The sequence below is a fragment of the Lontra canadensis genome, unplaced genomic scaffold, assembly GCF_010015895.1.
Source record: "Lontra canadensis isolate GAN:19392208 unplaced genomic scaffold, GSC_riverotter_1.0 scaffold14, whole genome shotgun sequence".
In the NCBI taxonomy this organism is placed as follows: Eukaryota; Metazoa; Chordata; class Mammalia; order Carnivora; family Mustelidae; genus Lontra; species Lontra canadensis.
In genome coordinates, this window is record NW_022631008.1 from 8,011,321 (window position 1) to 8,038,854 (window position 27,534).

General features: G+C 42.6%; 1 protein-coding gene and 1 non-coding gene across 7 annotated transcripts in view; both read right to left on the bottom strand.

The window, feature by feature from the left end:
• Positions 1–27,534, bottom strand: part of BACH2 (BTB domain and CNC homolog 2) — a 352,486-nt gene that overhangs the window by 48,380 nt on the left and 276,572 nt on the right. For all 6 annotated transcript variants that reach the window (XM_032858135.1, XM_032858138.1, XM_032858136.1 and 3 more), the window contains one exon: positions 27,078–27,332. In XM_032858135.1, the coding sequence (XP_032714026.1) occupies positions 27,078–27,332 (255 nt within the window). The remainder of the gene's footprint in view (positions 1–27,077; positions 27,333–27,534) is intronic.
• Positions 501–607, bottom strand: LOC116868240. The gene has a single exon (XR_004382782.1). It is a non-coding gene; the product is annotated as a U6 spliceosomal RNA (small nuclear RNA).

The following is a 27,534-nucleotide window of genomic DNA, read 5'->3' on the forward strand; positions in this document are numbered from 1 at the left end:
CCCAAATGAAGGGGGCTTTATGTAACTATTCTGCCATTTTTCTCTCACCTCTAGAGCGTAGCCGAGCTCTTAGAAAACCGGTGTTAAAACACTTCAGCAAGAAGCTAGGCAATTGAAAGCCCCCTCTAACAGCTGTTAATGGTTGTCGATGAGCAGGCAGACACAGGGCGGGAAGGAAGGGAGCCAAAAATAACGCCACAGCAGTATTTTCCAGGATTCAGTCTTTCCTGGTGCTGGAGAGAGGGAGCTTGGGGGACTGAAGTACAGCTCTCTGAAAACAGGGACATTCCTGGAGGGACAGAGGCCATGGGCTGTTGCCTGTAGAACCCAGTCCTCGTATGGCAGGACCTGGAAAGGCTTTCTCAGGACCCTGGTATCTGAGAAAGACTAAAACAGGGAAATAGAAAGAGAAGGTAAGGAAGACTGATGTTGGAGGTGACCTGAACTCAGCATCACTGGGGGAGTTTCTGAGGCGGCTCTTTGCATGTGTGTGTGTGTATTTTATATGGTACTTCTTCATGAACCTGTGTGTCATCCTCGCACCTGGGCCATGCTAATCTTGTCTGTATCCTTCTAGTTGTAGTGTATGTGCTGCCCAAGTGAGCACTTCTTGGTGTTTGTTTTTATTTTCATTTTTTATTTATTTTTTAAAAAGATTTTATTTATTTATTTGACAGAGAGAGATCACAAGTAGGCAGAGGCAGGCAAAGAGAGAGAGGGGGAAGCAGGCTCCCCGCTGAGCAGAGAGCCTGATGTGGGGCTCAATCCCAGGACCCTGAGACCATGACCTGAGCCGAAGGCAGAGGCTTAACTCACTGAGCCACCCAGGCGCCCCTTGGTATGTGTTTTTAATCTGAGTTTCATTCTGTGGGATTTATAAACCCATCCCATGATCAAGGAACCATTTTAAACCTATTTCCCCTTAGAAAACCCTGCTCTCGACTCCTAGCCTGGGTGGGGATGCCTCCCCACTACCTTCCTACTGCACACACGCTCTCTTTCATAGAGATCTGGGGCACTGTGGGCTTCAGGAACTCAGAGTTTTTGTTTTTCTGCCTCCTTTTCTGTTTTGGTTTTGTTTTTTAAAATTTTATTTATTTAATTGACAGAGAGAGACACAGCGAGAGAGGGAACACAAGTAGGGGGAGTGGGAGTGGGAGAAGCAGGCTTCCCGCCGAGCAGGGAGCCCGACTCGGGGCTGGATCCCAGGACCCTGGGATCATGACCTGAGCCAAAGGCAGATGCTTAATGACTGAGCCACCCAGGCACCCCTCCTTTTCTGTTTTTACATCATATCTCAGTCTTACCTGCCATCTTTCCAAGAATTGTAGTCACAGTATTATTATTTTTTTCGGTTTTCTTTTTCTTTTTTTCTGAAGATTTTATTTTTAAGTCATCTCTACACCCAACGCGGGGCTCAAGCTCACAACTCTGAGATCAAGAGTCGCATGCTCCACCGACTGAGCCAGCCAGGCGCCCCACGGTTTTCTTTTCATTTTTACGATGTATACACATAATGGAGGAGACTTTTCCCTGACATTTCACTGTCACTCAATTCAAATGTGCATGTGGCACTCTTAAATCTTTCCACCTGCTCTCTGGAAGTTTTGATACTCTTCATGAGTAAAACCAAGTCTCTGAACAGCACTTCCATTTGAACCGTATACTTGATCTTTCCGGGCTCGGCAAACCGTCACCCACTCAGAGCCTAGACAGGAAAGTGGCAGATGATTCAAGCTTCATTAGGAACAAGTCATGCCAAAATAACTTCATTTCTGGTTTTGATAGGATTACTGCTCAGAGAATGCACCAGAAATAGCATCCCAGGATTCCAACAAGGCAGCTGATATCTCTTAAGTCACTCTTCGAATAATATGAAACAACGGGGTCTGGAATGTAGTAAAATTAAATGACCAGTAGCTGGATGACGGATCAATGTCAACTTCAACCTGAAGGAAAGTGTCTGGTGATGTGACCGCGGCTTCTGTTGTCTGCTCTGTTACAGTTAAGTTCTATATCTGACTAGGAGACAATGGGGGTGGCAAGCTGGTCAGATATTTCAGGAGAGGGAATCAAGATCCCAAAGGATGACCACAGGCTGATAATATGGGGTAAAATGTAAAGATCCATTTTAACAAAAATAGACATCAAATCCTGTACGGGGATTAAAAGAAGTCAATTTCGTAAGGACAGGATGGGAAAGTGCTGGCTTAATAAGGTGAGTCAGGACACTGACACAGAGGCCGGGAAACTTAGCACAATTCTCGGCTACCCCAAGAGATGTCTAATGCAAGGAAGGGGTTATAGCTTTCCTCTGTTCTTCACTCTTCAGATCACATCAAGATTCTAGCATTTAGTGCTGCGTGTTAAGAGCAGGCCTGACCACCAAGGATCAAGATGAGCACTGAATCCTTGAGATAGATGGAACCCAGCTGTTAAATCCCGAGAAAGCAAGATTTACAGGCCCCACGGAAGAGCCGTCTTTAGAGAGCTAATGGGCTATTATGAGAAGAAGAGATGAAACTTGTTCTCTTTCATTCCAGAGGGCATAAATAAGGTCACAAATAAAAATGTAAGGGATGTAGATATCTGGCACAAATGAGGAAGAATTTTCTAGTAATTGCAGATGACAAAATGGAAGCAGTTCTTGAGGGATGGTGAGCTCCCCATTGCTGGAAGTGTTCCAGCAGAGGCTGGAGAGATCCCTATGTCCTATAATAAAGGGATTCCAAACTGGGTGGGAGATTGGACTAGATGACTTCTAACATGCCTTATTTTCTAACCTGTAATCTGTGACACTCCTCACTGTTTCTCCACAATAATTAAGAGGACTCATGGTTCTTAGTGTTCCTTAAACACTTCATACAAATCTTGACAAGGAAGAAAGACAAGGCTGATAATATTTTCATTTACTTTAGATACCACTGCCAAAATATATGGACTTGTGAGTTGGCAAAACAAACAGAGCTTTTTTGAACTTCCCCAAGTCTCCTGTGAGTCTATGAATGGCACATCCGTCAATCTACTTTAGTTTGGAATGCTGGCCTAGTCCAACCAGTCTGCTGAGATCATGAACATTTACAGAGAACACAGGGAGTCTTCATAGAATGTAGTGGAAAGCAATATTTAAAAAAATAAAAAAGTCAGTGATTTCCTAAGTATGTAAGTTTTCAAAGGCCATCAGATCTATTCAACAAAAATTCAACTGTATAGTTGAAGAACCGTGAAATTAAACAAATGCAGACTTAGCGGACTGAGTTTCAAGTCATTTATACAGGCATTATTTCCAGACATGATCTTCCCGTGCTGAACAAGTAAGCTCTTTCTATTTAGACCTGTCAGAGGAGTGCAGTCAGTCCCATGGACCTACAATTTTGTTTGAACGGATAGCAGCATGTCCCATCTTGTATTTTCCTGGGCTTGACACAACAGCCACTTAATATCATAAAGCTTGTACATGCCCTGTCATTCTATACACCTTGAAAATGGCAGGAGAAAATAGCCCAAAGCCCTTCCTCATTAATAATCTCTTGGACAGGTTTTAGTACTGAACCAGGTAATCCTGATATCTTTGCTAAGAAGAAGAAAAGAAACCAGAGGTCCTGACCACAAGTAGAAGAGATGGAGGACACAAGGCAATCAAAGAAGTGAGATGAGGTACAGAATATGCTCTAAAACATGGCAGTAAATACTGGTTGATACTCATGGTCGACAGCTCTAATTTATCAAGAATGGTCAGAACTTATGAGAGAACACAGCTCTGCACCAGCAACCTGAAGCCAAGGCAATAGAGATGCTTGTGCAATGATGGGTCCAACTAGGTTCCTGGAGATCACCTGTTCTAGCTCTCATATAGCCGTTTGTTAGTCTTAGGACTCAAATCTGGGTTGGAATCTTTTGGGTAGTTTTTCCAGGTCTGTGACCTTGCTATCTCATTAATGATTCTAACTCAAAATCTAGACACAAAGTTGCGATGAACAATTGAACTAGGGCTTCCTGTTGCGGAGCTGGCAGTGCAGGGACCTTCTCTTGACACTGGCCTTTGATCACAGATGGCCATGCTCATACAGAGGCTGCCCTTCTGCGTTCTATTAAGACAGAGCAGGAAAAAAGCCTTAGATGCTAAGATGATCATGCTCTTTCAGAAATCTTTAACTCAAAGCAAGTTACAATTTCAAATAATATCATACTTTTTTTTCCCCCAAAAAGGATTGAAGTAAATCCTAAGATCCAAAAATAACCTTCTAATACAGACTGAGGAACCCATGGGGGCCAGACTCTACAGGACCCAGGGAATTGTACAATTCAATAACTGGTTAGAAAAGGGGCCCAAATGTGTATGAAGCATAAAAGAGGCTGAATTTCAGTAAGTTTTGGGCTAAGAGACAATTGTATTTGAAGCAAGTAACAGTAGGAGCTGGAATAGAAATCTGTGCCAAGTAGAGCTGACCTAGACCTGCTCGACATTAAGTCCAGCAGGAGACTACCCAGTGGGTATGCTGGGTGTCTCAAGGGGGATTCTGAAGCCTTTTTCCTACGATGAGTCATGATGATGACCATGAACAAAAGACCCATGTCCCATGTCCCAGGTACTCACTCCTATCCTGCAAAGCATTCATATTATCCCCAGGAGCTAGGCTCAGGAGTTCAGAGATTTGCCCAGGGCTAAACTGGTTGGTATGGGAGCTGTTGCTTTCAAGACGCTACTCTCTCTACTCCTCCTGCTACCTCCTGCTTCATAAAATCCATGCTCTTTAATAAGAACTACTCCTGGCCAGAGAGCAGGGGTTGCCTGAGATAAAGAGAAAGAGTGATTCTGAGACCAGGCCTGAGGTAGACATGGGCATCCTGGATTTTCCAGTAGTCCGTTACGTGACCCTGAGTATTTCATGCTGCAATTTGGACTTTCTTTTCTTTTTAAATTAACATATAATGTATTATTTGTTTCAGGGGTACAGGTATGTGATTCATCAGTCTTACACAATTCACAGCACTCACCATAGCACATATCCTCCCCAATAGCCATTACCCAGTCACCCCATCCCTCCTATTCCCCTCCCCTCCCCTCCAGCAACCCTCAGTTTGTTTCCTGAGTTTAAGACTCTCTCATGGTTTGTTTCCCTTCCCAGTCCCATCTTTTTTCATTTTTCCCTCCCTTCCCCAACCTGCCTCTCAAATTCCTCCTATCAGTGAGATCATATGATAATTTTCTTTCTCTGATTGGCTTATTTCCCTTAGCATAATACCCTCTAGTTCCATCCATGTCGTTGCAAATAGCAAGATTTCATTTCTTAGGGCTGCATAGTAGTTCATTGTATATATATATATATATATATATATATATATATATATATTCTTTGGTCTTTCTTTAAAAGACAAAATTGTATCAGGTTCAGTGTGTAGATGAGCCCCTCAAAAGAATGAATAAATGTCTAGAAGATGCTGGAGTGCTTACACCTAGACCCAGAGACATACACACCATAGGTATGTGCATCCCGCAGAATCATGAGGAAGTGGATAATAGAAACAGCCATGGTTATAACATAAAAACCTTACTCCATGGACTCTGCCTGTTTACTCTGTCCTAAGGCATTCGAGTTTTAGAGCTTGAGTATTTTTTCCTTTCATGGAAGTAATGTTAATGTGACTAAAAAAATTGTGTAAAAAACATGTACCATAAAATTTACCACCATGATCATTTTTAAGTGTACAGTTCAGTCGTATTACGTATATTCATTGTCGTGACACTGACCTCCAGGACTTTTTTATCTTGAAAATCTGAACTACTATAAGCATTAAACAACCCCCTTTCCCCTCCATCCCCCAGGCCCTGGTAACCATCATTCTATTTCTGTCTCTGTAAATCTGACTACTTCACATATGTCATATACGTGGACTCATGCAGTATTTATCTTTTTGTGACTGGTTTATTTCACTAACATGGCTTTTGAAATAAGTCCAGGGAGATGGGAAGAACAGGTACGAAGAATGAGAGGGAGAGGGCCAACCCACCTCCTCTCTGTTTCTGCTCTCGACCAAAAAAAGATGGTTTCCGGAGTGTTCTCTTGGGCTGGACCACAGTGGGCAGAATGACGAGGGCCCTCCAGACGCAGGGGGTTCAAGGCCTATCATCTCCACCAGTGAGTATCTACTGAGGGCCCTCATTACCGAAGTCCCCATTTTAAGTACATTTTCTGAAGTCCACAGAATCTCAGCAATTTTTGAAGAATTCTCATGAAAAGCTCTCAGCATCTTCCTGGGGGAGGGAGAATTGGAATAAATAAGGCCTCCTTATTTTGAGAGCAGCCTCTGCCGGAATCTTGGCGGGAGAGCAGATGAGGCAATGGAATGCTAATGAAGAGTTTCAAAGCTGCAGAGCCTGCTCTTGAGGAACGAAATATGCTTAGAATGTGTGTCCCTCACGGACGCAGGCGTGGGGCGTAGAAGGAAGGGAAGTTTGGGTTCAAACTGAAAGACAGCCTGTGGAATCTGGTCACATGTCAAAGGGGTCATTGGCAAAAAATGTCTGGGAACCACTGTTACACTAGGGCTGAACCCTGCAGGGCCACCCCCACCAACGCTGCCTCACGCGTTACTGTGACTAGGGCCACATCTTCGGAACGAATTCCTCCTTTCCCACCGAAACCTCCAGCCAGCACCCAGAACAAGGGAGCCTGACTCTTAGAGTCAGAAGACCGTGCCCAGGGAGGTAACCTTCTCATCTGACCTGACAGAGCTCAACTTGCCAGTAGGTTTATTTGTAAAAAAAAAAAAAAAAAAAAAAATTCTATGGAAAGACGTCTACCAGGCAATCCTAATTATCCTTGCACAAGCCTGATGTGAAATTCTCAGTAGGTCTTTCTGTTTTTATGTTTTCCCTCCACCGGACTGCTGATCAATCCCTGATCTTAACCCCCCTTCCCCCCAAACCCGTGTTTCCTCTCTTAAACCTGCTCCCAGGGCAAACTTTCCTTCCCACCCTCAGTTCAAGGCAACTCCTATCCTTCTGGTATTGCGGCCAAAAACCTCATTTATCTTGGATCCTTTTCTTTCTCCCGTATCCCACTTCCAATCAGTTAGTGGGAAATTCTGGCAGCTTTGCCTTCAAAACAGAGTCGGAATCCAAACCTTTGCCTTCCCTCCCTGCTACGTTCTTGTCTAAACCACCTCTCGTTTAGGTGATTGCAGGAGATGCTTTGGTCCTATCCCTCCTTCTGCCCTTGACCTTTGCTGCCTATTCTCAAACCTGCATCCAGAGAATCCTTTGGAAAGGTAAGCTGGATTACATCCCTGTTCTAGCCAGAAACCGCCAAAAGACTCCTATTCCCCCGACTGGAAGCCAGTCACTAAGCAGCCTATCAGCTGTGCTGTGATCTGTCTCCTCCTAGCCCTAGCTCTCGCCCTGGTCTCTCTGTGTTGCCTGCTTGGTGAGACCTTTCTGAGCTACTCTATCTAGAATTTCAACTCCTGTCCTCATGAACTATTCCCCTCCCTGCTTTCTTTTCCCTTGTAACACTGATCACCAACTTACTCTTCCTGTTTACCATATGTAAACCCTAGAGGGAGGATAAACTTTGTGAAAGTACTGGGCTTACCTGTACACAGCCAGTGCTCAGTGCAAATCTGTTGAAGAGATGAATGGCTCTTTCTGGCCATTCAGGTCTCAGCTCAAAGGCTGCCTCCTTTGGGGAAGACTTCCCGGGCCACCCTGTTTAATCCTACCTCTCCCGTTGATGGCTGTTTATCATATCACCCTGTTAATTTTGTTTTTAGCACTTACCACAGTCTAAAGTTATCTTGTTTCCTTTTTTGTCTTCCCCATTAAAACGTAGGTCCAGGAGAACTCCAACTTACTCTGTCCTATCCTGTGCAAGATCCCCAACTCTTACAACAGGGTTCAGCCCACAGTAGGTGCTCTGTGAATGCTTCCTGAGTGAACGGAGCACCTTCAGGACAAGATCCGTTCACATCGATCATGTTCGCCCCGACTTTCTAAAATTTCAATCTATCGAAAAACTTCAATCTATAGAAAAATTTCAAATTTGTCTATCGAAAACTTCAATCTACAGAAAAAAATGAAAGAAATGTACATTCTTATGCCATTAATCTGGATTCACCAACTATTCAATTTTGCTCAATTTATCACTCTCTTTACTATCAACGTGTACACACACACACACACGTATACATTTCTTTCCAGAACCATCTGAAAATAAGTTACATTTTCACCTCCAAATACTTCAGCATATGTCTCTTGAGAATAAGAACATTCTATATAAAAAATACCCATTTTCCTACCCAAGAAAAGTAAAGTTGATATAACATTATAAACTAATATACAGTCTATATTCAGGGTCTCTAAATTGCTCCAATGATGTCCCTTACAGATTTGTTTTCAATCTGAGAGCCAATCAAAGGTCACTGATTGTGTTTACCTAGGACAGTCCCCTGTCACTCTGCCTTTTATGACACTGATGTTTTTGAAAAGTTCAGGCTAGTGGTCTTGAAGAATGTCCCACAGAGGATGTCTAGTCATAGCACCAGGTGCAAAACTTAATCTAACTTATTCTTTTATTCTGTGTGTTCTACTAACCAGTTTAATATACAGTGAATTCATTTCTTCTGCTTGTTTAAAATTTTTAGGTTTGCTCCTTTTCGTCTTTTTGCCTAAATTTTAATTTTTTGACTATGTAAAACATTTATTTATTTATTTATTTATTTTTTTAAAGATTTTTTTATTTATTTGACAGACAGAGATCACAAGTAGGCAGAGAGAGAGGAGGAAGCAGGCTCCCCGCTGAGCAGAGAGCCTGACGCGGGGCTCGATCCCAGGACCCCGGGATCATGACCTGAGCCGAAGGCAGAAGCTTAACCCACTGAGCCACCAGGTGCCCCCTGTATGTAAAACATTCAAATAATCCAAAAGTCAATACCAAATAAAAAGATATGCTCAGAGATTCACTCGTATCATAAACTTTTCACTCCTTTCACCCCCTTTCAATAGGTCACTTTTTTCATAATTCTTTATCTTTTCTGTTTCTTTTTATAAAATCTGCAAATGTGTTTATGCATGTATATGCTTATAAGTTATACATATACTTTTATACATTATAAATATATATTCTTATTTTCCCTTTTTCTTTGCACAAAAGGGACCATATCATATATAGTGTATGCGTTCTTCTGCATCTTATTTTTTTGTCTTCTAAAATATATCCTGGGGGCGCCTGGGTGGCTCAGTGGGTTAAAGTCTCTGCTTTCGGCTCAGGTCATGATCCCAGGGTCCTGGGATCGAGCCCCACACTGGGCTTTCTGCTTGACAGGGAGCCTGCTTCCTCCTCTCTCTCTGCCTGTGTCTCTGCCTACTTGTGATCTCTGTCTGTCAAATAAATAAATAAAATCTTCAAAATTTTAAAATAAAATAAAATAAAATATATCCTGGAAATTACTCCTTATCAGTACATGGAGCTGTTTTTTTTTTCTTTCTTATGACTGCACTGTATGTGGTTATATAGTTGTACATATGTGGATAATCTTGCACATGTGTTGTTTTGTATTTGTACAAATCCATCATTTTTTAGTGGATTGTTATGGACTGAATTACATCCCCTACTAAACTCTACAGTTTGAATCCCTAATCTCTCATGTGACTGTATTTGGAGATGGGTCATTAAGGACATAATTAAGGTTAAATGATGCCATAAGGTGAGGCCTCGATCTCACAGGAGTGGTGTCTTTATAAGAAGAGAAGAGACCCACTGCTCTCTCTCTGTGCACAGAGGAAAGGCCAAATGAGGACACAGCAAGAAGATGGCTGCTATAAGCCTCCGGCCTCCAGAACTGTGAGAAAACACATTTTTGTTTAAGCCACCCAATCTGTGGTATGTTGTGGTGGCAGCCTGAACTGACCAAAACATGGGTATTAGAAGAATCAAATACCGAAGACCTCCCAGGTAAACAAACTACAGTTGACTGAAGAAAAAAGTCACTTAAAAAAAAAAAAAACTTAAAAGAGGAGACATTTCTGGAGGTCCCTGAGGAGGAGGAAGTAAGGAAGACCCAGCAATCTGCTGGCTGCAGAGGAGGTATTAGTTTGCTTATGAAGTAAAAGTTGTTTTAAACCCCGGCATGAGCCTTACAGGTGCAAACCCATTAGAGCATTACTTTCTATTCTGACTCACTCTTCTGAAATTTCAGTCGTACACGTGTCAGTTGTCTTCTCCCAGATTTTGGGCACGATGGAGGGGAACCACCTTATTGCTGCAGGGCCCCCGCACATAGCTCCCTCTGACATGGGAAACATGGAGAGGAATGAAAGCGGTTAAGTTCCAGGGGCACCCGGGGGTCTAGGCTGTTCAGGATCTGGCAGGGGGGAGTGACTTTGCGGTGTCTTCTTTTAATAAAGCCCAGTTAAAGATGAAAGAAGCATTTTACTGTTAGTTTTGTAAAATGTCATCATTCCTCTGATTAGTATAAAAACATGTCCTTATTACCGAACATTCTGACACATCTCTGACCAGAATCTGTATACAACCAGAGCCTAATGTAAATACTAAAAGTTACTGAGTAACTTCCCAATGCAGATCTGTAGAGATATTTATGTATGTTGGAAAATACCTATGAAAGGACCCTCCTTTTCTTTGGTTTCAGTACATGTACTCCAGCCTGACAGGAAAGCAGAGACACTCTTCACATCCTGTCCTTCCTTCATAGCTGCATAAGGTTTGACAGGAGGGTGAGACTTTCCTTCTCTACCTGGGCATGCATAGGGTCAAAGACTTGGAAAACATCTGAGCTATTTCCATTTAAAACAACACTAGTGATTTCCAGAAGCGTCACTCTGGAAAATTTACAGAAAGCCAACGGCATCTGTAAGTTTCAATGACCAAGGGTAAACCTAAATATGGAGAAAGGTCTTCAACTTTTAACAAGAAGGAACTAGAAGAAATCTCTTCCCTCTATTGCTTTTTGGTTGTTTTTCACGTGAGTACAAGTTTGTTCAGCCCAAGGGAAGTACTGGAGTTTCTGAGGAGCATGCAGATCTCTGTACTGAACAGAAGGGACCAGAAAGCATGGGGGGTGGGTAGAGCACTGGCACTTACAGAGAGAAAAACCAATGAAGCCCACAGAACCTCTGAAATCACACAGAAAGTCATATTTGAAGTTTTATTCTTCCAATATTATGCTCCAAACTTCCCTTGGTCTTGCTTCTGTTCCTTCCCTTCTATCCGCTGAACTGTTCAAATAACCCTTTTATTATTACAGAAATGTAATAACGCACACTGTAGGAAGGGGAAAATGCAGACAAGCAAAACAAAATCCATCATATTCTACCATTCACATGACACCATTGTTAACATTTTAGCACACGCCCCTACGGCTCTTTCTTTATACACACACACACACACACACACACACACACGTTATCTTTTAACCAAACCAAGATACACCCAGTGTATCATTCCCCAGTCGCCTTTCCCCATTATCACCACCTTTCCGTTTCAAGAAAATTTCATTTAATTACCTAGATCACATTTGAATTTCTCCAATTTCCTCCCAAAACTTATATAACTGGTTGTCCAAACCAATAACCACTCCAGGACCATATATTGTATCTGGTTTCTAAATCCCTTAAATCTTGTTTAATTTAGCCTCGCCCCATTTTTATGACACTGACTTACTGAAGAAATCAGGCCATTTGTCCTGTAAAAAGGCTCACCCCCTGCATTTGACCTGTTGCTTCCTTCATGGTGTTGTTAAGCCCATTTCTCTAATCTTTGATTTTCCTCTAATTGGAAGTTATATAAAAGGCTTTAGGAAGTCAAGCTGCACACTGAATCCATCATTGGGAATGATGTAATTTTAATGAATATTTGCATCTGAAGACATCTGATGCCTGGTTGGCCCACCAGGAGTGGTGCTCAGAGTGGTCCCTGCCTGTGTAGGTGTGAACACAGTGTGTGTGTTTTGTTACCTGGTGTCTCTCTGTATTGCTTTGTATTACAATTATGTCCATCAAACATTCATCACCATGGTTTTATTCATAATCGATCACCGCTGCCTGAATCTGTTCCTGGCATTTTTTTAAAAAAAGATTTTATTTATTTATTTGACAGACAGAGATCTCAAGTAGGGGGAGAGGCAGGCAGAGAGAGAAAGAGGAAGAAGCAGGCTCCCTGTCGAGCCCCGAAGCGGGGCTCGATCCCAGGACCCTGGGATCATGACCGGAGCCAAAGGCAGAGGCTTTAACCCACTGAGCCACCCAGGTGCCCCTGTTCCTGGCATTTTAAAACACATGATACCAGATTACAAATAACCCCAAGGCAAGGGCTTTGTGATCTAGAAATCTGGTATCTCCCTGTGGGTCCTTATATGCAGGTGTGCTAACTAAAACGTGACGCTCATAGTATCACTCTAGTGTCATACTCCCTAACAGGGGATTTAGGGAACATCTTTGTACATAGTAGTCTCAGTGAGATAAACTGTTGGAGATGAAATATTTCCCAAATTACTGTAGATAAGGTGAAAGCCACAATCCTGAGTAGACCTCATTGTTAGCAGAGAAACCAGCAATGGGGGTCTGAGTGTTAGAGTTAATCTCCATCCCTGCCTGCCCCTTTGACTCTTCTTTTTTCTGAGGACCATCGCTTCCTGGTGATTTTGGCCATTATTTACATGCCAGGGTTCCTCAGATTTTTTTTTAAAAAGATTTTATTTATTTATTTGACAGAGAGAGAGAGAGAGAGAGAAAGAGGGAACACAAGCAGGGAGAGTAGGAGAGGGAGAAGGAGGCTTCCCACTGAGCAGGGAGCCCGATGCGGGGCTTGATCCCAGGACCCTGGGATCATGACCGGAGCCAAAGGCAGAGGCTTAACGACTGAGCGAGCCCGGGGCCCCGGGTTCCTCAGACCTGTCTCTTCAGTTCTGTACTCTCAGTGCCTTTGGCAGATATAAAACCCCACAGATACTCATCAACGGTCCATGGCCTTTTTCCTCCACCTGTGTGTTCCCATGTCTAATTTTCTGCTATCTGTGGAAGGCGCTATCATTCTCCCTGTCCTCTCCCCAGGGCACAGACCTTTCTCAGCTCATGCTAGGATCAGGGCGACTCTCCCGGCTGTGCCCTCTCTGTGGAGTCAGTTTGTTGGTCCATCCTTTAACCCTTTCAATATCAACAGATATTCCTTAAACTATTTTTCATTATGTTACTTCTTGGCTCACATTTCAGTGAATTTCTATTGCTTATCTGGTCAAGATTAAACTCTTTTGTCTAAATTTTAATTCTTTCATGCTAAGGCCCCATGTACTCTTACATATTTTGAATTACTTCCCTAACTCTGCCATTTGTGCTATCAAAGCTGGCTCCTCAATGCCCCGTGAATGCTTCCTTTTGGGTTCTGGCCATGCCTGTGACCTCTCCTGGAGCGTGTCTCCCCATGTGCTCCCCAAGAAAGTCCTATTGGTCCTGTGAGTGTTCGTTTTAGGTGGTCTAAACTTCGCAGATGCAATGAAAAGAAAATCCTGTCTTTTCCCACACTGCAAACAACGGCCAACAATACTTGACAGCTACAATGAATGCTCTTGTTCAGCTTTGATGTCATTGGTTTTATCTTGATTCTTCAACAATATTGTAAGCTCTTTGAAGGAAATGATCTTGCCTTATATTTCCTTTTTTTTTTTAAAGATTTTATTTATTTATTAGACAGACAGAGATCACAAGTAGGCAGAGCAGCAGGCAGAGAGAAAGGAGGAAGAAGGCTCCCCACGAGAAGAGATCCCGATGTGGAGCTCAATCCCAGGACCCCGAGACCACGACCCAAGCCAAAGGCAGACGCTTAACGACTGAGCCACCCAGGCGCCCCTTGCCTTATATTTCTAAGTAAATCCCCAGAGAAGTGACCTATGAAAAGGGTCATGTGTTCTATGCCTCTGCTTATATGAATTGCTTTCCTTAAGCCACCTTGTCCTTGTAAGTATCTGTTTTAAACATACCACACATACACACCCCAACTCCTCTGAAGGTAATTCTGTATTTTTTGTTAAAGATTTTATTTATTTATTTGAGAGACAGAGATCACAAGTAGGCAGAGAGGCAGGCAGAGAGAGAAGGGGAAGCAGGCTCCCTGCAGAGCAGAGAGCCCGATGCGGGGCTTGATCCCAGAACTCTGGAATCATGACCTGAGCCGAAGGCAGAGGCTTTAACACATTGAGCCACCCAGGCACCCCAATTCTGTATTTTTTAAAAAAATTTTTTTTAAAGATTTAATTTATTTATTTGACAGAGAAGAGAGACAGAGAGAGAGGGGGGGAACACAGCAGGGGAAGTGAGAGGGGGAGAAGCAGGCTTCCCACTGAGCAGGGAGCCTGATATGGGACTCAATCCCAGGACCTGATCACGACCTGAGCCGAAGGGAGATGCTTAACGACTGAGCCACCCAGGCATCCCAATTCTGTATATTTTGGTACCTTATTCCAGTGTCTAGCATCTTACACTGCTATAAAATTTTCCTTTAGTACAGCTGAAATCCCTTAGATGTAGCGAGGACACTATTTCTTCTGTTCTGTGAATGAGAACATCTGGTCAACATTTACCGTAACCGCCTTAAATAAGAGGCAGGCAGATACTTTGTCAAACAGAACTTTGAAAGGTCATCACTTTTCTCTCTACGAACATCTTGTAAATCTGATAGATTAAAGTCACCCCCCAAATCTCCACAGTTACAAAAGGTGCGCGTCAAATATCTTTTAGTACTTTACTATTTTCCCCAAACTATGAAGTTCTTACCCTAAATCCTGGTGTTCCGTAGTCCTAGTCTTCCCACCTTCCTATACAGGGTACACAGTTCAACTCCTGGGTGACTACAGCTTCTCTAGGGAGAAAGAAGATTCCCATAGTCTAAGGTGTCTCCTGGGAAGGAAGAAGCGCTCTGCTACTAGAGCTCTCATTGTTACATGGCAAGACCTGAGAGTCCTGTCTTTTAGCAGATATTTTCATGGCCCTTTAGTAACTTTTCTGTTTTTCCCCACCCTTCTCTTTTTATAACCAATGAAACAAGAATAATAGGTCAGTTGCAAGGCGTCAGAAGCCTCTGCGGACAGATCTCTGAAGTGACTTGCACACATAATTCCATTCCAACCCACGTCACTCAACACGGCTCAGCCTACGCGTGTGTGGCTGCCGCCCTCACACAGACCTGCCTGCCCTACTCTGTTCTGCTTGCTGAGGCCCGCTCTGTGAAAGGTATCACCTCTCTATTGTCTTTAGGAAGAATGATATGTCAGCAGCCCTTGCAAAGAAAGAACTGAAAAAGAGGGACAGGTGGCTCAGTTCTTGTGGGTGTCTCAGTCAGTTAAGCGTCTGACTTTGGTTCAGGTCATGATCCCAGGGTCCTGGGACTGAGTCCCGCATTGGGCTCCCTGCTCAGCAGGGGGCCTGCTTCTCCCTCTGCCTCTGCCTGCCGCTCTGCCTACTTGTGCTCTCTCTCTCTCTCTCTGGCAAATAAATAAATAAAATCTTAAAAAAGAAAAAAGAAAAAAGAAACAACAGAGCAAAAATGACGACTCAAATAATCAGAAAAAAATGAGTCGCCATTGTATTTTATACCATCCTTTACAAAGCAGGAGACAAAATGAGATAGTTGCTACTTCAGCTGTAACTGTGACCTTCTGTATCCTTCCTTTGATTTTCTTCTAAACACAGGAATCTTTTGTTGGCTAAATCCCAGCATTTTTTTTTTTTTTTTTTAACCCCTGGGCCAACTTTTTGGCTTGCTTGGGAACAGCTGCCGGTATTTCTTTTTGTTGCCAGTCAGTCAAAAAATGTGCTCACGTCGGAGGCCTGGCTCTATCCCACCCAGGGTGCTGAATGCATTAACTTTTCACACACAGTCTTTGCCAAGCTGCACACAGAAGTCCATCTCAGACAGTAAAGCTCCCCGAATGATCAGCTAGCTTGGAGTTGGTGCCAACGTCGGGTAGAGAGACTTCAACATATTTTAGGAGTCTATGGCAAAGTGGTAAGTTTTACTATATGCACTGAGTTAATAGGAAAAAGAACACTTCTGAGATATCAGGAAACCAAAAGTGCCATTATTTAATTGCTCCACTCCTGAAAGCAAAAACAATGCAACCTTTGATCTAGCCTGTGATTTGGTTAAAAAACCAAAACAAACAAGGATAGAAACATAAGGTATTAACTGATTACTGCCAATAATTTTATTTTACTTCCTTTGTGCTTCTAAGAGCAGCCTTTTCTACTGACAACCACACACCACTCCAATGTCTGGATATGATCCATTTTATTAAGAAATTCCTGAATCATTTTCCTGGTTTACAGCTTGTCCAACCAAGAATCCAGGTGTTCTCACCATAAGAAGGGTCTCTTTCAAAAGCTGTCTGCATGTACAACCGTACTCCCAACAGAAATGTCACGGACACCTCAACAATAGAGCTGAAACCTGAAGCAGTCTGGTGACAATTCCAACTTTTTGAACGGAATGTGAATGCATTAAGATTATTAGGTAACTTTACTGATATCCTCACATTTGTGCCCAGTGTTAAAGCTGCCAAAGAAAAGACAGAATACAAACCGACTCTTGGATTCCAAAACTGAGTATTTTGGTGTGGAAACTGTATTTTCTTGTAACTCATTTAAAAAACACACCATGATTTCACTGTTTAATTGCAGTCTCAGTTTTCAGGAAGCAAAGAGAAACAAGATACATAATCGATGTTTCTCTTCCGTTCGGCTTCCAGCCTAAATGGTCCTGTGCTTTTATTGGCAAAGCAGGGCAGGTAATAACAGTGAACAAGAAACCTATTCTAAGAAGAGCTGGCTCAAGTGAAGTACCACTACATCATGAGTGACTCAACCATCTACTCGAGAGTGATTACTCTGCAACGATGAAGCCATGCTAATTGGACGATGGCTTGCTGCCAGTTCATGTTGGCATGACCTACAATACCCTTGGCTGATGGCCATGTTTCTCTAGCTCACTTTTTTTTTTTTTTTGGTAATCTGGATGGGAAGTGGAAATAATTTTTAAAAACTCTCTCCAGTGCTATTTAACTTCTTTTTTAATTTTTCTTAATTTTTAAAAAAGATTTTATTTATTTATTAGACAGAGATCACAAGTAGGCAGAGAGAGGGGAGGAAGCAGGCTCCCTGCTGAGCAGAGAGCCCAATGCGGGGCTCGATCCCAGGACCCTGAGATCATGACCTGAGCCGAAGGCAGAGGCTTTAACCCACTCAGCCACCCAGGCGCCCCTGCTATTTAACTTCTTATCATGAAGTAAAAGTTTAATTGAGGACCCTGTTAAAGGCCCGGGTTCTATGATTAAATATGACAAAATAATAGTTATGATTACTGATCAAGTGACGAACTTTACAGCTCTGAACTTTGTCTTTAAAGCTATTATTAATCTTAATTGAAAGAGCTAAGAGACTCCATAATAGGGGAAAGAAAGAAACGTAAGGAACATTTAATACATATATATACCGAAGAGGTTTGAAGTGAATAGATGTGCCGGTAACTAATTTTATAAAATGTAATGCAAACAACTTGACGGTCAAAGGCTTTGTTTAAATCCATTTAAAAATGTTGCCTGCTGAGGTCATCTCCTATGATCCAGGGATAAACAGGTGTAGTGCAAAGAATCCTTAAATTGGCTTTGAAACCAGGTCACTGAAAAATAATTTTTAGATGTCTTAGTTTTTGTCAACTCAACTCCTTCTACTATGCCAAAATAGCGCATTTCTGCTAAGTTTCTTTAAATAGGACTTACTGGCCTCAGGATTTAAAAAATGTAAGAGGTTTGGAAACAGCTTATGCATTTCAGTTTTAAAATTAGCTATTGCTGTGGCTATTTTCACACCAGATTTCCCTCCCTCTGTATCAGCACCATTGAGCAGCCTTTGGAGGTGGAATTACAATAGTATTCGCTCTTCTTTTCTTGGCTTCGCTTTATTACACCCCCATTTGAGACTGAGGCCCAGATTTCAGGGCTGGAAGTCACCTTTACGTTACTATAAATAAGTTCTGCCTTTAGGCATTTCAAAATTATCAGCATGATTCTAGGACTTGAAAACTTCTTGCTTGCCAGCAACTAGTTACCTGGGATATTTTGACTTATTATTTATTTGCTTTTTTTTTTTTTCATCTGCTGCCAAGTCTCACTAATGCAACCTGGAAAATTGCACCACAGCTTTTAATGAGGATTCTGAGGTAAGAGCCGTTTCATCAGAGAAGACTGTGCTTTCCTTTTATGGGCATAATAACACCTCCTGTTTATGTAGCACCATCCTTCTAAGAAGTCTAACAGATTGCATTTCAATAATTTGAACAGCAGCCCTGCAAGTCAAGCTGGTCACCAGTATTGCTCATCCCTTCAAATTCGTGTGGAAATGGAGGTCATTAAATGCAATTATGTTTTTCAAAACCCTAAAACCTTCGGAAATGGTGAGAGAGCGATAACTGGAATCTTCTGTGACTTGCTTATGTTCTAGGTTATCAAACAGCCCTGTGGTTCTATAGCTCTTTAACTGTCATCTCTTGAAGACCGTTTCTGAAAAGTCAGGGAGAATTCACCAAGATGAGCTGGAGAAGTGAGCTTGCTCCTTTTGTGAAATCCTGTGGTTCTTTCCTTTCCTGACTGGTTTGCCTCCCATCTCTGTGGCCCCATCCTACCTCTCAATCCAAACATTCCTCCTCTCTCTCTGACCAGTAGGATTTATTATCTCTCCCTCTGGCAGAAACCTATAAAGTTCAAGGGCTATGAACCTACAGCACAGGGTCAGACCTCAGAGATCGTTTTCATAGAAGGATGTGCCTTGCTAAGTTGAGTCTGCCCACTTGGTCAGTAGATCCCAACATCTTTCAAGTACCTAAGAGCATTTGGTTAGCAATTGGTCTTCTGTCTTCTGTCTTATTAAGTTTTCTGTCTCTTTTGCAACATTCTCAGCAGCCCAAGTCTTAGTCAGGATGGGCTAGGCTGTGCTGAGGAAGCAAACACCAGTTCTTAATGGCTTAACATAAAGGTTTATTTCTCATTCATGTCAGAATCTAATTTGAGTCATTTGAGTCAGATGACTCTTCTCTAACAGTGACTCAGGATCTGGGCTACAGTTTCAACATCTCAGAGTTCCTGGAGTTCTCTGACACCAGTTAAATGGTTGGGAAAGAACATGAGGAACTCATACCTACTTTTAAGTGTCTCAAACCAGAAGTGACCCATGACTTCTACTCATGTTTCTTTGGCTACATCTAGTTACATGGCATACCTGATCGTAAATTTGGTCTTCCTGTGTGTCCAGAGAAGAGAGGAAAGTTGGATGTGGGTGAATACTGATCATCTTTACACAGAGTGCAAACATGCTGGAATTTCTTCCCACTTAAAAGAACCAAATGAAACCTTTAACACCATTTCCCTCCAGCTGCTGGCCCATTTTTCTGCACCCTTTAACTCCAAAAGCCTAAAAAATGTAGCCTACCTTAGCTTTTAAATTCCTTTCTTCCCATTCTCTTAAGACATAATGACAGTTTTTTTTTTTTAATCCCACTGCTCCCCGAAAAGTGCTCCATGAAATCACTGATGGCTTCCAAACTGATAGTCAATTTTCAGACTTCATCTTCGCTGACTGTTAGCATCATTTGACATAGATGATTACTCTCTCCTCCTTGGAATGCTTTCTTTACCTAGCTTCCAGCACATTATATATTTCTGCTTTTCCTTCTATTCCAATGGCTGTTCCTTCTTGGTCTAACCCACTGGTTCCTCTTTATTCCTCTGACTTCTTAATTTTAAAAAGTCCCAGATTTCAATCCTGGACCTCTTTTTTTTTCCCCCTTCCTGATCTACACTTAATCTCTTGATGATTGTATTTTGTCTTATGGCTTTCAATATCTCCAGTAATCTGGTATTAAAACTTCTATCTCCAAACTGAACTTGTCCCATGAATTCCAGCCATGCATATCCTACTGTATGCCAGACATCTCTCTGAGATGTTGACACACATCTCAAACATAATTTGTATGAAACAAAACTCTTACTTCCATGCTTAACACTTGAAACCTACTCTTCCCCATCTTCATCAATCCCAGTTAATGGCAACCCCATTCTTCCAACAGCTCAGACCTTGGAGTTCTTCCAACCTTGGAGTTCTCTTTAAGTCCTCTCTTTCTCTCCTTCCATCCTATATTCATCCTATAAGGAAATCCCATAAGTTCTACCTTAAAAATATCACCAGAATCTGATACTGATCATCACTCTACTACTATCACTCTGATCTAGGCCATTTGTCATGCCTGCGTTGTTGCCTTAACATCTTAGGTGTTTTCCTTGCTTTTGCCTTTGTCCTCTCTTTCAGTCCATTTTCTCTCTCTCTCTCTTTCTTTTTTTAAGATTTTATTTATTTACTTGACAGAGAGAGAGATACTGAGCATTCATGTGAGAGTGTGTACAAGCAGGGGGAGTGTCAAGCAGAGGGAAAAGGAGAAGCAGGTTCCCCCTCAGAGCAGGGAGCTTGATGTAGGACTCAATCCCAGGACCCCAAGATCATGATCTGAGCCGAAGGCAGACGCTTAATCTACTGAGCCACCAAGCGTCCCTCTTTCATCTATTTTCATATAGTAGTCAAAATGATCCTCTGTGAAACCCTCCAAATGGCCTCCCAGCTCATTCCAAGAAAAGGTATTGTATCTAAAGTGTTCATAGCCTGGTTCTGTTACCCGACATGTCTCCTGCCATTCTACCACTTGTTCATTCTGTTACTGTGTGTCAGTCATGCCAAGTCCATTCCTGCCTCAGAGCCTTTTCCTTGCTATTCCTTCTGCCTAGACCACCCAAATGTCAGGATGGCTGGTTCCCTCACCACCTTCAAGTCTCTACTCAAAGTCATCCCCTCAAAAAGGTCCTTTTTAACCATCATATCTTTCTATCTACTTACTGAGTATAGTTGGTACTCCATGGTACATTAGTTTCAGGTGTACAACATAGTGATTCAATGAATTTATACAATAGTCTATGTTCACCACAAGTATAGCTACCATCTGTCACCACACAATGTCATTGTTCACCACTGTATTTAAGACTGCAGTGCCCTGACATTCCTTACCTCCTTCTGTTTTATTCTCAATGGTATCTAACCAAGTACATATTACATTTATTTTCTGTCTCTCTTCCCTCTCCCCCACTGGAATATAAATTTAGTTTTGTTCCCTAGGTTTACCCAATAGCTAGAACAGTGCCTCCTGGTAAAGAGAAGGGCCTTGATACATATTTGTTGAATGAATTAAAAAATGAGTGAGGGCACAGGAGCCCAAAGAGGCTGAGTGATTTGGTCAAGACCTTACGTGTGGTTAGTGCCTAGGTTCTAACCTTGAGGTTAGTGATTCAAGGTTCAAACTGTGGTTTTCCCAGCAGCTCATGGCTGATGCTCCTCAAATCTACAATTTTGCCCATTATTCTTCTTCAACGTTTTGTTTAGGTGGTGAATGGGGGGAGGTCAAAGGGCTGGCTCTGTGATCTGGTGTGGGTGAGTGTTTTGTTCTTCTTATCTGGATCATGCCACTCCCCAAATACCTCGATTACTGTTTGCCACCAATTTTCACCTCCTCCAGAGTTACACTCAGGCTAAGAGTGCTTTTGGCAACCCATGCTACAGTGTTAAGTACTTTCTGTAGTTTTACACACTGAAAAGACTGTCCAAAGATAATCATGACTATCTTATTGCTTCTTTAAAAGACTGGACCCAAGCCATCCCAGAGACCTTAACAGCTTTCATCTCCTCTGAAAACTTTCAGTCAAGAAGATTCCACAATATCCTCATTGGTCTCTGCACCTGGCAGGACTACTCCAAGAACCTTCTTTATTGCCCCCTGTGGTTAGGACTTAACAACAAATGCCTTTGCTTCAGAATCCTTCTGGGTCAGTTTTCCTTTCTGTTTAGCCCTGAAAAATTGCAAACTGTTCTAAAACGTTGAGAGAGAGAGAGAGAAGTGAAAGAGAGAGAAAGCAAAAGACAGAGATAGAAAGTGAGCCAGCCAAAGTTTTAAATATATGTATACCCAAGAAAGCACATGATCCACTTGAGGGGCCTATTTCCCCTTCCCCAGAGCTACTGCCTGCATGAAAACTCCCCCTTCTCTGGAGGGTGAAAGACCATCAGCAGTAAGCCCAAAGATAGGTGGTAGAGCTTTGACATGAACATTTTTTCCTCCCCTTGTTTTAAAAATATTTATTTATTTTTCCTAAATAAAAATTGTATATTTTTAAGAAATGTGATGTTTTGATATATGTATATATACAGTGAAATGGTTACCACAAACTAATTAACATGTCTATCACCTCCCATGGTTATCGTGTGTGTGTGTGTGTGTGTGTGTGTGTGTGTGTGTTGAGAACATTTGAGATCTATTCTTTGAGCGAATTTCAATTATATAATACATTATTATTAACTATAGTCACCATGCTGTACTTCGAGTTTCCGGAACTTATTCATCTTATAACTGAAAGTTTGTACCCTTTGATCAATATTTCCACTTTGCCCTACCCCCTCCCTGAAGCTTCTAATAACCACCATTTACTCTCTGTTACTATCATTTGACTCTTTTTAGATGCCACATATAGCGAGATCCCGCAATATTTGTCTTTCTATGTCTGGCTTGCACTTAGCATAATGTCCTCCAGGTTTACTCGTGTTGCCGCAAACAGCAGGACTTCTTTCCTTTCCTGAATACTATTAACACACACCGCACCTTTTCTTTATCCAGTCATCTGTCAACAGACGAGTTGTTTTCACATCTGGGCTATTGTGACTAATGCTGCAGGGAACACGGGAGTGCAGATACCTCTTTCAGATAGTGATTATATTTCTTACAGATATATACCCAAAGTGGTATTGCTGGATCACTTGGGAGCTCTGTTTTTGATTTTTTGAGGAACCTCCATCCTATTTCCACAGAGTCCAATTTACTTTCCCACCAACAGTGCACAAGGGCGGGTTCCCTTTTCTCCACATTCTGGGAGGAAGACAAGCAGCCCCATAAGGATGGGGCTGCCAGGCAAATCCACTGTGGGCTCCATGTCCTCCAAGGAAGCACACCCCATTCCTGCCTTCTGTACTCAACACAACTTCAGGGTTGTGAAGCCGCTTCCAGCATGGTTGGCATCCAGCCCCAAAGAGTATCCATGACTACAGCTAAGAAGGTGTTGAGCCAACTTTAATACTAATGAGCAGTGTAGTAATGGCCTTGCAATGCTTGGCACATCGACCACTTTCTCTTCATCTCTTAGCACAAAATACACTTACTAATTATAAACTAAATGATCTGTTTTATTATTTAACAAAAGTACTAAGTGCAATGCGTTATGCCTGACTTTTTGCTGATAATCATTCTTGGGTGTGTTTTTCAATAGGGAGCCAACACTCAAGTCATACAAACTCTAGAGACTGTCATTCCACTTTAGGGGAAAAAAACCCAAAAAGCAAAACAGAGAAGAAAAAAGAAAAAAAGAAGAGCAAGACATTTCAATTATTCCTTGACTTCCTTAGAAGGACGTCTCTATTTTTGTTTCACTCCCTTTAGTTTAGAGGCTACAGTGCATACTGTGAGTGGCTCTAAATTGCCAGGAAGAGCCTTGCCCATAGGGAGTCAGGATTTTGGGGTAGAACTGCACAACTGGACAACTAGATACCAGAGGTGGGTTTGGCCTAAACTGACCAAGTAGGGGAGTGGGAAGGGCAGCAGTATGTATCTGGAACTTTCATAGTCCAAGAAAGAGCTTTCAGATTCAGCCATGAAAGCCCCCTGAGAAGCACAGAGACTGGCGAGGAAGTGTAGAGGTGGGCCAAGTGTGAAAAAGGCTGGGACAAACCAGAAGTTGATTTGAATTTGGTGACAAGATAATGTTGAGGTTTAAAAATTTCCAAGGCACTAATCAAATGCTTTTTTTTTTTTAAAGATTTTATTTATTTGACAGAGAGAGAGAGAGCGCGCGAGCGAGCGAGCACACAAGTAGGTAGAGCGGCAGGCAGAGGGAGAAAGAGTCTGATGTGGGGCTCGATCCCAGGACCCTGGGATCATGACCTGAGCTGAAGGCAGATGCCTAACCGACTGAACCACCCGGGTGCAAATGTTTTTTTCTTACATCCTATAAAGCAAATGCCGATTAGTTCCAAGCAGCTACTTTCCATGGTAATGTTTGGGATGTTTGCTTGTTCACGACTTGATTCAAATTCTAAAGTCATTCACTAAGCTAAGTGGGACAGTGACTGTACAGGCTGCAAGGACATTTTAGTGTGGACACAAGGAGAGGAAAATAATGCTTAGCATTTGGGGCCACAGGAGGTGCTCTGAGCAGAAGGAGTGGGCTCTTGGAAGGAGGCCTCAGAAACAATTACAGTCCCATAAAGGAAAATACCAATGTAGCTGGCTTGCATGTCCCATCAGCAAGATACTGAAGCTGGGTTACTGACAATATGAATTCATGTTTCATAGGAAGGGAAAAAATCTGGTTATACCTGAAGGCTTCAGGTACCTGAGCATCAGGTTTTAACAGTTTGGAAATGTAGATCATTTTATATGACTAGGGAGAAAGAAAATCAACAGATTGTATATTCCCACTTAGCTAGAACACAAACAATCAAAAAGGCCAAACAGCAGATTTTTGTGTGATGTCTATACAAAGTGCCTCTTGCTTTAAAGAGTCCCTAATGCTGGCGTGTCTGGGTGGTTCAGTTGGGTGAGTGTCTGTCTCTTGATTTTGGCTCAGGTCATGATCTCAGGGTCTGAGGTCAAGCTCCTGAGTAGGGCTCTATGCTCAGTGGGGCGTCTGCTTGAGATTCCCTCTGTACTCTCTCTCTCTCCCTCTCAAATAAATAAATAAATCTTTAAAAAAATAATGAAGAGTCCCAGTGCCAAGGAAATAAGTTTTTATCAGGGATTTGATCTAAAGAAACTTCTAGTTATGCCATATGCATTTATATTGGGATTTCCTTTAAGTTTTACTGCCTTGGTATTGTATTATGATAAATAGTTTGAGGAATTCAGAGTTTAAGGGGTTTTTATGGATAGAAACTGGGACTCAGAGGTGGGATAAGTGGCTAGATTAGGATCCCAGAGCTAACCGGGGGCAGACCAGGGCTTAGGGCACGTGGTCCAGCAAGTCTCAAGACGCGGCCAATGGTCTCTGAAGAGAGACTAAATTACATAAGATATGATTTTCATTTTAAATATATTTTAAAATAACCTATTTTTTTAATCAGTAAAAAACATATAAATGAAATAGCTATCAAACAATACAGATAATAAATGAACTATAAGCTCCATCCTCTCCCCAAGATCTTTCTGGATAATTGGAAGTTTTCCAAATATTTCCAGAGAATTCCCAAGTTGGAGTAAGTTACAAAGGCGTTCTTGCTGCCCATCTAGAGAAGAAAGGATCTTATATTTGATGAATACCAACTACGGGACAGAGACCATGCTGAGAACTTCTATGCTCATGGTCTCACCTAGTGATGGGTTAAATATTCGCTCACTGATGTGCATGAGGAAAATCCAACTCAGGATCACACCACAGCTGCCATTCCTTGGCCTTCCCACATTAGTTGGTACATAAGCTTCCCTCCCTACAACCAGCCCTGACGACATTATCTGCAACCAATTTCTCCTTTTGCCTCTGGTATTGGGGTCTTTCTAGTTCTCTAATTCCTAGGGGGGTGAGAAGTAGTACTGGAGCCTTTCAGGTGGGTACATACAAAAGAAGAACGTGAACTTGTTGAGTGCTTATGCCGTCCTCACTCTTAGCTGGCCACTCTCTGGTTCTGCAGGGCCAAAAGCAGATGTTGTTTAACAAGGGACTGGATCTGGTGACCCTCCCTGACACCTGTGCCTTGTTTGCATTTTTTGTTTTTTACGTTGAATTTGGATGCCTTTCTGTGGAGCAGGCACTTGCCCCACCACATCCTAGTGTCTCACACACATCCTGCTTTATTTATTTATATCATTTGCTAAGCCTCCAGAAGCATTTGTGTTGTGACCCCCGGGGATTTAATGCTAGCTATACTCATTAGCACCTCCCATCAGAGTCATGGGGTCTCTGGTATCTTTCAGAGTTGTTGTGACAAGCTTCTCAGTTGCTGTGGGTCACCGCACAACTTCTGGGGCTCCTGCTGCCTAGACGATGGATTTGAGTTGTACCTCTGGGAACTATGGAGTACACAGCCTGCACAACTGTTGGGGGTGGTCCTAGTGTTATACACTGTAGAGCTGCACAGCGAAAACTTCTGGACCTTAACCCAAAGTGTAAGGCTGCTCAGCGTTACCCTTGGTCTCATGTAAAAGAAAGGGAGCAAAGAGGATGGAAATAGAGGAATTGTGTACACAGTTCAAAGGGTGACCAATTTCATGTTTTATCATTATGAACCCCATCTTTTAAGTTCTTGCAGCTTAGGCCATCCTCCCGAATAATGTCAGCTCTCAACAGAACGGGTCCGGCTACCAGCATCCCTACAGTAGCAGATATCACTGTACTCACTAAAGTAATTAAGAAACATGAGTAGGGTCTTTTCAACAGCAAGTGAGGACAGCAAGTTTGCACTTCTTAGAATCCTACTGTATTAACCGTGAAAATTACTGATTGCTTTTACTTTTCCCCCAAGCCAGGAAGGTGCTGTGAATACTCTCATTCTTTTACTCTCAAGGGAAATCAAGGGCTCCTTCACCCATCTGAAAGAGAAAAATCATAGCCACGGTCCCAGTGACTCAGATCCCACATCTAGGACTGTGACAAACTTGGGCTGTCCTACTCAAAACCTGAAGAGTAAGTGAACTAGAAACTACGAGTGGCTGGGAGCCACAGGTGAGGTGAGATTCCCTGACAGAAAGATGCTCCGTTCAGATTCATGCGTCCGAGAGTTTAAGTGCATCAAATAGAAACTGGCTATGCCGCAAACCTAACAGTGGTGGGGATCTGGACATCAGCCCCTGAGCAGGAATGGGGCCCAGGGTCCACCTTCTACCTCCTATTTAGCCGGCTGTCTACACAAGCAACCACACGAACAGACCAAATGACTGTACCTCCTCGGGCAAGCTGACCACCAAGTCATTTTTCGTTTGTCCAACCAGCGCCTGCCAGAAGTATTCACTGCACGCGGCCAGCACAGCCCGGTGGGCCCGGAACTCCTTCCTTTCCACGATCAGAGTCACGTCACAGAGAATATCCTTTTTCCGCTGGTCATTGAGGCCCAGGAGGATGTTGGTGCAGTGGACTGTGGACTCATACACATACATGGGGGAGTCAGGCTTCTCATCCACAGACATGCCGTTCACACCCTGAAAGAAAGAAAGAAAGGCAGGGTCACCAGGGCTACCTGCGTCAGATGTAGAAGGTGAGAAGAATGTCATAGTTCCTGTGTCTCACAGACAGGAGCCAGGCAAAAAGGAGAATGTCCATTAGCACATTCACGTTCAGCACAATGAGCTCAGAAAAGAATCTGGAAAGTCACGTTCAGTGGCTGATTTTTATCCTTCGCAC